Here is a 10583-nt window from a genome sequence, read left to right as displayed (position 1 = left end):
ATAGAATAGTTGACATTGTGTAGAACAGTTGCTTGTTGTTGATAAACAGTTGATTGTTTTTATCTGTACAGGTTTGTAGATGCTGTTTTCATGGAGATCCCTGCCGCCTCATGTGGCAGTGGGAAGATGTGCCTCTACAATTCAAGCTAGTGTGCAACGATTTGTTCCTGCAAGTGGCTCAATTGACTCCAATGCTTTAGAACAACTCCAGGCCTTTGTGTCGCATGCTTCTCGTTTGTTTGTGATAAGTGGTGCCGGACTCTCCACTGAATCTGGAATTCCAGACTATAGATCAGAAGGTGTGGGACTTTACGCACGGACTGACAGGCGGCCTATGCAACACTCAGAGTTTGTGCGCAGTGCGAAATCGAGGCAGCGATACTGGGCACGGAACTACGTGGGGTGGCCGCAGTTCTCCTCACACCAGCCGAATCCAGCGCATTTCTCATTGCGGGACTGGGAGGAAAAGGGAAAACTGCTCTGGCTCGTCACTCAGAATGTAGATGCATTACACTCAAAGGCTGGACAACAGAGACTAACTGAACTTCATGGATCTACACATAGGTAAGGCAGGACTTGCTTGAAGATCATTGATTATGGAGTTAAAGAATCTGTGCAGTGTAAGAGGAAAAATATTTTATGTGATTTTGTCCTGCTCTTAGGGTTGTGTGTTTGGACTGCGGGCAGCTGACTCCACGTGCTGAGCTTCAGAAGCGTTTTGCAGCTCTAAACCCTGGCTGGGCAGCAAGTGCAGGTGCTGTGGCCCCAGATGGAGATGTGTTTCTGGAAGACGAGCAGGTGCTGAACTTCACAGTACCTGCTTGTGATGCCTGTGGCGGTGTGCTTAAACCTGAGGTGACGTTCTTTGGTGACGTAGTGAACCGGACTACAGTTAACTTTGTGCATAACAAGCTGGCTGAATCTGATGCTGTGCTTGTGGCTGGATCTTCTCTTCAGGTGAGTCATGTTTCATCAATATCACTTTAAAAACATTTCCTGTTCACGTAGACCAGGGTTACTCATTACTACTCACTGGCTGCCATCTCCTGGTGTAATGATGTATCATACAGATACGCTGAACAAATTATTGTTCATTCAAAGTTTTTAGGTAAAATAAACATAATGCAAAAGATCAATACCTCAATTTACAGAATTGTACATATTCACACATTCTTGGTTAGTTAGCTAAGTGCAATTAAGAATACAGCATTGGCAAGATGGACTTAAGATGAAATACTTTATATTAAATATTTTTAAATTATAAAGGTGCATTTCCCATCTAGAATTTATTCTCTAAAAAGTTGCTGAGCTCCTCATAAATCAATGTGGGAAACATTTATGGTAATGATGAAATTCTAATTAAAGTTTTGGATTTAAAAGATTTTAATCAAAATCCCCATGGTTATTATAGTTAACTAAAACCAAGCCACAGAAAAAAAATTATGCTTGAAATAAAATAAATGTTAACTGGAATTTTTAAAAAAAAAAGTGAACTAGTTAAAACTAGTTGCCAAGGTAATATTTTAAGATTGTTTCCGCCATTAAATAAAAAATGAGCAAAAAAGGTCATTCTTAGTTTAGATCTCACAATTTTTTCAACTCAACTTTTTTGTCTCAGAATATAAACTGTATATGAGACAAAGAACCTATATATATATATTCTTTGGCAGGAACAAGCTTTCATACATTTCTAATTTTCATTTGGTTTAACGTGATGTACTAAAATAACTGAAACTAAAGCTGAAATAAAAACTATATAGAAACAACAAAACTAAAACTAATGACATTTACAAAAACAAACAACAAAATTACCCAAAGTGTAAAAATAACTAAAGTTAAAATAACTAACATTAAATGAAGTCATTATAATAGTAAAATTATTCAAATTAAAATGGAAAATAAAAATGAATTAGAAAAATTGTACTATGTATAATACTATAATAATATTTACTATAATAGCAAAAGTATCTCAGTAATAATAAAATAACATTGATCCCCACAAATAGTCACAACCCTATTCCAGTGTCTTGTAATCTTCAAGTAAACCAAAGACCTTGAGTAGTTGGTTCAGGTGTGTTTTGCTAGAGTTTGAACTAGTTAATGAGTATCCCTGGCCTAGATAATGCAAAGAATTTTTCCTCATTGACTCGATACTTTCTCAAGATATTTGGAAAAAGGTGAAGGAATTTGTTTTCCTTTTCAGGTTTTTTCGGGGTACCGCTTTCTCCTTGCTGCTAGTGAAAGAAAGCTTCCAATAGCCATCGTGAATATAGGACCCACTAGAGCTGATCATCTTACTGGCATCAGGGTGAGTGTGCGCTGTGGAGAAGTGCTGCCGGCCATTCAGCTCTGAGAAATAAGAAACTCTGAGACTCTTGAAGCTATTCTGAACCTAAGCACTCGACTCATCACAGGATTACTGGAACATAGATTTGGTTTGGTTGTAGGCTGCTTGCATAATAACTAATAACTGATCAGTTAGTTATATAACCTAACCCTAACCCTAATAACTGATCTCTACCTCAAGTTACGGAATTGCTTTAACATATACACACATTCATCAGCTAGAGTTTGAAGTGCAATACAGAATACAGCATTGGCACTAAAGAGTTGTTTAAATACTTTAAAATTATAAAGTAGGTTCATAGGGATAACTGCATTTCCCATCCAGAATTCACTCTCTGAAAAAATAGAGCTTCTTAAGGATCAGCATGGGAAATAGTCATAATAATGCTGCAATTCTAAACAAGCTATATGGATTATGACTCTTTTATTTACTAATAAACATTTGGTTAATGATGAATGACTATTTAAATATGTATTTTTGAATATGTGAATGTACTAGGATGTTTTTAAAATGCATTGGAACACATAAAAAATGTACATGTTAATCATTTATTTGTTCTGCCTGACAATACAAGTCATGTTAATTGTATTTAGTGCTTTTCACAATACACAGTTTCAAAGTAGTTTTACAGAAAATCATGGTGTAAATGTTTCTAATATCTTAATATCTTCATGCCTTATAGTTGCATTGAGCAGTTTAGAACTAGCCAACAATATAGTTTACATTTTTCAACAATATAAACCATCAAGCAGTTGAGATCTGTATAAAAAATGTACATGTTAATCATTTATTTGTTCTGCCTGACAATACAAGTCATGTTAATTGTATTTAGTGCTTTTCACAATACACATTGTTTCAAAGTAGTTTTACAGAAAATCATGGTGTAAATGTTTCTAATATCTTAATATCTTCATGCCTTATAGTTGCATTGAGCAGTTTAGAACTAGCCAACAATATAGTTTACATTTTTCAACAATATAAACCATCAAGCAGTTGAGATCTGTTATATATATATATATATCACTTTACATGAGTATAATGTATGTAACTAATGTAGATATAAAGGATTTTGTAAAGGACTTTGTTTTTGAATTTGTAGGATATTTTTGGGGATAAAAGGGAAACCTTGGAGTCTAAAAGGTTGAGATTCACTGCCTGAATTTATTATATGCACAAATTATTATATGTTGCTTTGGTAAGAAATCTATGAAGAGCATAAATGATACTGAAAATAGGTGATGCATATCTGAGAAAACACACTTAATAATAAACAAGAAACATACATCAGGTTTATTCAAAGGGTCACAGAGGGCAAAGTGACAGTATCTCTCGAAAAGCAGAGATCAGTCAGAACTGGCTGTTTGTTAAATCTCTCTCTCACGTGCACAGTCCACCGTTGTACATGACTTTGTACTTCCGACCAGAGCTCTTTTGGAACACTAAATGAGTAAAGACAACAGCGATGATTTCTGTCATCTATCTGCCATTTGACCCAAACCGTGCTCACCACCAGTGGTGTCATACACAGACAGTTCCCAAATCCTTTAGTTTGGTCAAACCAGTATGAGGCTGGATAACCTAACAGGATTCCAAAAAGAGTGCACAAGTTCCAGTCATTATACAACTCCTCTCCCAACACAATCACTGAGGAGCCTTTCTCCAGCTCACTCATGAAGAATTCTGAAAGAGTTTTGATCATATCCTCGGTTGTCTTTTCAAAGCCAACCAAGACAGGTTGTTTTATTGAGGGACATATGTCAATCAGAAGGAGACTTTTGCTTTGGAGAAGATCATCCAAGTGGGACTCAATAGTGGCAGGATTAAAAATGAATGCGTTTTCATCAATGGACAGAATCCGTAGAGGATTGGTTACAACTCCAGACTCCTGTAGAGATCTGAGGTACACCTGAAGCTGCTCTGGAGATGCTGCATTACTGTCGTAAAGCAGCGCGGGTTTGACGCCCAGATCCACAGCCATTATTTGAACAGTCACATCAAGACATGTGGAAGGAGATAAACGTTTCTTACGAGGACACAATAACTTCTGTGCGGCAGAGATGAGCATTTCTGATGAAGCAACCATTGCACCCGTTTACAAACACAAATATAAAATATTTGTTGACAGCAGGACACACAAATTGATTGTAAAAGTTGTTGAACACTTAATTAATAAAGGCTCACGTTCCAGCATTTGGTCAGGTATATCGTAGTGGTGTTAGACGTTTTTATCGACTCGGTATTTTAACGAAACGAACGAATGATTCAGTGAATTGTTCATTTCACAAAAAAAGGTTCACATAGATTCGCATTCGCATGGAGCAGAAAGGGCCACTGAAAGAATCGCGATTCGAAAGATTCGAGTCATTGAGGTGAATCAAAATTCCTGTAACTTCCTGTTAAAGTTGTAACAAGTTAAAAGTGCTTCAATGTACAGAAATTTAACCAATTTAATTGAACATATATTTTTGTTTCAGTGTAGAATGTTATGAACATTTTGAATAATTATGAAATGACACGAGCCGACCAGTTTCCTCCAAAAAGTTAGTTTAGAAACGCCACTGAGATATAAGCACTTTTAATTTGAAATGGTATCACGGAAGTATATCCTATTTGACAACTCGTACAGTTGTTAAATACCAAATGGCAAATCTATTAGGAGACCACTGCAGTACAGTGTCATAGTATAATATCTGTATAATGAAACGAAGGTAACGTTTATTTTCCACCGGCGAATCTCGGTGATTTTATTGATAGTGAGTTTAAATAGTCAGTTGAGTTAAAAAGTAAAGTTCACAATGGGCTCAGAGGATGTGCTCAAGAGTGCTTCAACACTAGCCTCTTACAGTGTTCTGCTTCAGGTACTGTCACACACACTCTACTACTGTACACACACCAAATACACCTTTATTAGAAACATATAGTAAAACAGTATGTTGATATGTTTTATGCTGCAGGTGATGTTTCGAGTGTTGACGTTTCTCTTGAACGCATTTACTTTACGGTTTGTGTCTAAGGAGCTGATAGGTGTGGTAAATGTCAGGTGGGTTTAAAGTTACACATCATCTGGAACATTCGTTTCCATTGGCCACTAACTGCAACGTTTGCTTTTGTTATAGGTTGATGCTGCTCTATTCCACATTGGTGTTTTTGTCTAGGGAGGCGTTCCGGAGGGCGTGTCTAAGCGGCGAAGGGGCGGGGCGTAACTGGAGGCAGGTTATCAACCTGTTATGGCTCACGTAAGTAGAAATACCTGTAGGTTTATTAACCAAAATGTTCTTACCTCTGGAACCAACACACTTAAAAAGGGGAAATGCACTAATGAACTCTTGAATGATTGCAATCAAAGATTGACAGGGAATAAGTAAATCTATCATATCTGAAATTTCAAGGAATAGTTCACCTAAAATGAAAATGTTTTGTGTTTCTTCTCAAACTCTTAGATTTCCTGTGGGTTGTGTGTGGGGTGTGTTGTTGGTGTGTGTGTGGTGGTGGCTGCTCCAGGCACCTGATCCAGAGTCCATCCCACATTATGTTCCTGCTGTTGGATTGTTCTGCTTGGCTGCGCTAACAGAGCTGCTGGCTGAACCTCTCTGGGTTCTTGCACATGCACACATGTTCGTCCGTTTGAAGGTGTCACAATCTGCCTTTCATACTTTATTTTACTCTTGATAGAATCATTGTAGATCGAATAAAGTGAAACTGTCTGACCAAATGACATATATTCACAGGTGATTGCCGAAAGCTTAGCCATGATCGCTAAATGTCTTGTTACTGTAGTGATGGTGGTCTCAGCACCTCAATGGGGGCTCTATATCTTTTCTGCAGCCCAGGTATATATATATATTTGTTTATACACTGGACAATTACAACATATATAGTTTTTGGTTGCCTTCTGGTTTCTAATCTTGATTCTGTGTTTTCATTTCACAGTGTGTCTATGCAGGGTTTTTGCTGCTTTGTTATGTGTTATACTTCGTTCGTTTCCTTGGCTCAGAAGAAGCAGAGAAGAAATTGTTCCCGGTTAGTCACATAAAAGACCTTCTGCCATCTGGAGTGGATCATGAGGTGACTTATTTTCTAATACGACACCACAATGCTCTGTTGTATACCCCTTTTATTTCAGTGAAACAACTACACTATATGCTTGTTTTTTAGCCACTACTAAATTGGAAGTTGACCACACTAACCTGGAGCTTTTTCAAACAGTCATTTCTCAAACAGATACTTACAGAAGGTAAAAATCATGCTCTTTTTTTCTGAATGTTGACATCTTTCCAATAAATTTTTCATTTTGATTTTATAGGCGAGCGTTATGTGATGACATTTTTGAATGTGCTTAACTTTGGCGATCAGGGTGAGTTTGTACATTCATATACACAAACTATTATATGCAAACAATATAGTCATATTATACTTATTTTCCATTTACAGGAGTTTATGATATAATAAACAATCTGGGCTCAATGGTAGCAAGATTTCTTTTTTTGCCCATTGAGGAGAGTTTCTATGTGTTCTTCGCTAAAGTCCTGGAGCGTGGACGAGATGTACAACATCAAAAACAAGTCGGTGTCTGTTTATGTGCCTAACTTTATCTAGTGCAGCCAGCCAGATGTGGGGTTGGATAACTGTAAAATGCTGATTGGTCCACAGGAGGAAGTTTCCATGGCAGCTGAAGTACTGGAATGTCTTTTGAAGCTGGTGCTTTTGATTGGTCTGATCATCACAGTTTTTGGTTATGCATATTCTCATCTGGCACTTGACATCTACGGCGGGGAACTTCTGAGCAGCGGAGCCGGTAAAACACAAATACGCTTACTAACTTTTCAGTTCAGATGAGTATATTTTTATTTGTGTCTGTTTGCCGTAAAGATTTAAATGGTTTGTTTGTTTTTTGCAGGGCCATCTCTCCTGCGGTGTTATAGTTGTTATGTTCTGCTGTTAGCCATTAATGGAGTAACAGAGTGTTTTGTTTTTGCTGCCATGAGCAAAGAGGAGGTTGACAGGTGAACAACATAATTGCTATACTGTATATATACACTACCATTCAAACATTTGGGGTCTGTAAGATTTTGTAATGTTTTTGAAAGACTTGTTTTATGTTCTCCAAGACTTAATTTATTTGATCAAATATACACTAACAACAGTAACATTGTGAAATATTATTACAGTTTAAAATAACTGTTTTCTATGTTAATATATTTTGAAGTGTCATTTATTCCTGTAATGGCAAAGATGAATTTTCAGCATCATTACTCCAGTCTTCAGTGTCACATGATCTATCAGAAATCATTCTAATATGCTGATTTGGTGCTCAAGTAACATTTCTTCTTATTATAACAGTTGAAACCAGTTGTGCTGCATAATATTTTTGTGGAAACCATGATGCATTTTTTAAGGATTCTTCTTAAAAACACATTTATTTGAAGAACAGCATTTGTTTAATACAAATTGGTGTAAGGTCTTCACATTCACTTTAGATTAATTTAATGCGTCCTTGCATAATAAAAGTATTAATTTCTTTAAAAAAATCTTACTGACCCCAAACTTTTAAACTAGTGTGTGTGTGTGTGTGTATGTATGTATATATATATATATATATATATATATATATATATATATATATATATATATGCAATATAAAATGTATTTACAAATAGTTTTTCAAGACAAACATGTATTTAAGGTTTTTTAAGAAATTGTTTAATAGATTTTTTTTTTCTTTCTTTTTAGATATAATCTAGTGATGCTGGGCCTGTCAGCCTCATTTCTTCTCCTTTCTTATTGGCTAACGTGGATGTTAGGGGCCATTGGCTTCATTTTGGCTAATTGCTGTAACATGGCTCTACGAATCACTCACAGTATTGTTTACATACATCGCTATTTCCTGCAAAGTGAATACACACCCCTGTGGGGGCTCCGCCCACATTCTGCTGTCGTCATTGCACTTGGCGTGAGCTCCATCCTCACAACCTGCTCAGAGGTATCATGCAAGTGCCTTATTGTTTACAAATATTAATAAGTTGTGATGAGCAAATTTAAATGTTTTGTGACCGTTTTGTCTTTCAGAGCATGTTCTGCTGTGACGGTGGCTGGTTGCTAAGGCTGATTCATGTTGCCGTGGGGGCGGTTTGTCTCCTGGGTGTGGTCATCACAGTATTTCTGACAGAAACAAGACTTGTGCAGTTTGTCAGGACTCAGTTGTTACCCAAATACAGCAAGAAAAGTACATGAGCTTTTACTCTGAAAGCAGCTAATGCCTCAACCTTACTGAGGTTCAGCTGACACTAACATGTCATGGACCAGATTTGAATACTGTGTGTGATTTTTTTTTTCACAAACATACTTTGTTTTCTTGACATTTTTTCCATTTTTACTCCAGAAGATGCAGTACCTCTATGTTCAGTTTTTGCTTATGACATCAAAAGTAGCTGACGGTTTGAAGGTTAGTAATTCCTACAGGACGTACCTTATAGAATATTTTATTGATTGATTACAAAACAAACACAGAGAATATTGCAACGTAATGCAAAGATATCAAGGGGTCCCCCAGCATGTAACTACTGCTCCAATGTGCTTGTCATTCCTTAAGATTGTTCATTTTTGAACATTAATGCTTGTCATTAGACATACGGAAGGTGTTCATTGACAATTTGCACAACGTTACTGCTAGATATATACTGTAGCTGTGTAAATCAGTGGTGAACTTTGTACGAATGATTGATTGTATAAAATGGTTATATATAATACATTTAAATGGTACTGGGTACTGTTGTCTTTAAAAACAGGTAAGATGAGACTGAAAAATATTATCTGTTATTCTAATATCTGGGAACAAATAAACCTTTTTTTCCTGACTGTACTGATTTCCAATTTTAATTTCCAAACATTACTGTTCAAATTTTTGGGATCAGCAAGTTTTTTTCTTTTTTTTTAAATGGAGCAAAAGTGACAGTAAAGACTTTTACATTATTAGAAAAGATTTATATTTTAAATAAATGCTGTTCTTTTGAACTTTCTATTCATCAAAGAATCTTAATAATATGTATCAGAATCTTTAAAATATGTATCACAGTGAAATAGTTTTGAATGAAAATGCAGCTTTGTGATTACATAATATTTTAAAACAAATATTTAAATATAAAAATATAAACATTTTATTACGGTTTTTGATGTATTTTTGATCAAATAAATGCAGCCTCGGTGAGCATAAGAGACTTTGAAAAACGTTTGCACTTTTGTACATGGATAGAAACAGATTCTAGCATGAAGCTATCTGAAATGTTTCCTGAGTTTGCAAACCAGTGAAAATGACTAAGAAAGTAAAAACATTAGGACGGAGAGATTCAAGAATGGCAGAACATTATAAGTAATTTCTAAGTAGCTCTGCTTAAAAAGCATGTCATTTCAATGGAATACGGAAGAGAGACAAATTAACATTCACAAACAATCACTTAGCAACACACAAAAGAACAAACACAACAGTGTTCAAATAAGCACTTGCAGTCATCTAAAAGTACTCCAACATGAAGAATAAAGCAGATACAAGGCACAAACCATAAACTGTTTTCATTTCTGAACTGCTGGAACTAATTGGAGTACCAAAGATGTCATCTTTAAATATGCATGAGTATATCCCTACAGGAACAGTGACTGAGATTAAATGGGAGGAGGAACAGTGTTACTCATGCTTTGGCCAAAGGAATTATGGCCCATTTGGGAATGGATTCTGCAAGGGAAGGGTGTGTGTGTGTGTGTGTGTGTGTGTGTGTGTGTGTGTATGTTCATAAATGCACATACGACCAGTATAAAACAGAAACTTCAGCAAGACTGTAGGACTTCACTAATTTTGAGAGTTCACCATGTCTCAAGTAAGAGAAGATGAAACCGAAGAACTGAAGATAGGTTATTCTTGTCATTCATTTTTCTATTTCTCTTCAGCAGAGTGAAGAAGAGGAAGTTAAGAGGCCTGAGGTAAAAGTGAAGGATTTGATTGGAGCCAGGGATAAACTGGCGTCTGGAACAGAGGTGAAGAGCAAGACCTTTGAAGTGATGCAGGAATGTGGTGAGTCGAGCTGCAGCTGATCAGCAGAAACCGCAATAATTCTGTTAGAAGGTTGTGTGTGATATTAAAATGTCACTGAATCCAAGTGTCCTTGTTTTTTGACTTTAAGCCAAGAGGAAAAAAGAAGAGCTGTGTTTTTGTGTCTGGTTTTTATATTTCCACTCCATATGTAGC

General features: G+C 36.2%; 3 protein-coding genes across 3 annotated transcripts; 2 read left to right on the top strand and 1 right to left on the bottom strand.

Moving 5' to 3' along the window:
* The first annotated feature begins 79 nt into the window (after positions 1-79).
* Positions 80-2353, top strand: LOC107584486 (NAD-dependent protein lipoamidase sirtuin-4, mitochondrial-like). Its single transcript, XM_016271121.1, has 3 exons — positions 80-564; positions 663-957; positions 2204-2353. Exons 1-3 carry the CDS (start codon positions 80-82, stop codon positions 2351-2353), a joined length of 930 nt encoding a protein of 309 aa, XP_016126607.1.
* A 1120-nt stretch (positions 2354-3473) lies between these two features.
* On the bottom strand, positions 3474-4618 carry LOC107584438 (UPF0739 protein C1orf74 homolog). Its single transcript, XM_016271055.1, has one exon. The coding sequence runs from the start codon at positions 4428-4430 to the stop codon at positions 3642-3644; it is 789 nt and encodes a 262-aa protein (XP_016126541.1). The 5' UTR covers positions 4431-4618; the 3' UTR covers positions 3474-3641.
* Positions 4619-4959: 341 nt separating this feature from the next.
* LOC107584424 (protein RFT1 homolog) lies at positions 4960-9192 on the top strand. Its single transcript, XM_016271038.1, has 14 exons — positions 4960-5205; positions 5302-5387; positions 5464-5583; positions 5788-5977; positions 6076-6177; positions 6278-6412; positions 6503-6581; positions 6651-6701; positions 6779-6909; positions 6998-7142; positions 7245-7350; positions 8078-8327; positions 8414-8570; positions 8727-9192. The coding sequence occupies exons 1-14, from the start codon at positions 5143-5145 to the stop codon at positions 8777-8779; spliced, it is 1668 nt and encodes a 555-aa protein (XP_016126524.1). The 5' UTR covers positions 4960-5142; the 3' UTR covers positions 8780-9192.
* Positions 9193-10583: the final 1391 nt, after the last annotated feature.

This window comes from Sinocyclocheilus grahami, unplaced genomic scaffold (genome assembly GCF_001515645.1).
Source record: "Sinocyclocheilus grahami isolate Dianchi unplaced genomic scaffold, SAMN03320097.WGS_v1.1 scaffold60.1, whole genome shotgun sequence".
NCBI lineage: Eukaryota > Metazoa > Chordata > Actinopteri > Cypriniformes > Cyprinidae > Sinocyclocheilus > Sinocyclocheilus grahami.
This window is presented reverse-complemented; position numbering and strand designations above follow the sequence as displayed.

Excerpts from the sequence above, each read along its gene's own strand:
- LOC107584486 (XM_016271121.1), top strand. The coding sequence starts at position 80 with ATGCTGTTTTCATGGAGATCCCTGCCGCCTCATGTGGCAGTGGGAAGA. Across the intron at positions 565-662 it reads CTTCATGGATCTACACATAG|GGTTGTGTGTTTGGACTGCG; the intron begins GTAAGGCAGGAC and ends TCCTGCTCTTAG. Across the intron at positions 958-2,203 it reads TGGCTGGATCTTCTCTTCAG|GTTTTTTCGGGGTACCGCTT; the intron begins GTGAGTCATGTT and ends TTTCCTTTTCAG.
- LOC107584438 (XM_016271055.1), bottom strand. The coding sequence starts at position 4,430 with ATGGTTGCTTCATCAGAAATGCTCATCTCTGCCGCACAGAAGTTATTG.
- LOC107584424 (XM_016271038.1), top strand. The coding sequence starts at position 5,143 with ATGGGCTCAGAGGATGTGCTCAAGAGTGCTTCAACACTAGCCTCTTAC. Across the intron at positions 5,206-5,301 it reads CTTACAGTGTTCTGCTTCAG|GTGATGTTTCGAGTGTTGAC; the intron begins GTACTGTCACAC and ends TTTATGCTGCAG. Across the intron at positions 8,571-8,726 it reads ACCCAAATACAGCAAGAAAA|AAGATGCAGTACCTCTATGT; the intron begins GTACATGAGCTT and ends TTTTTACTCCAG.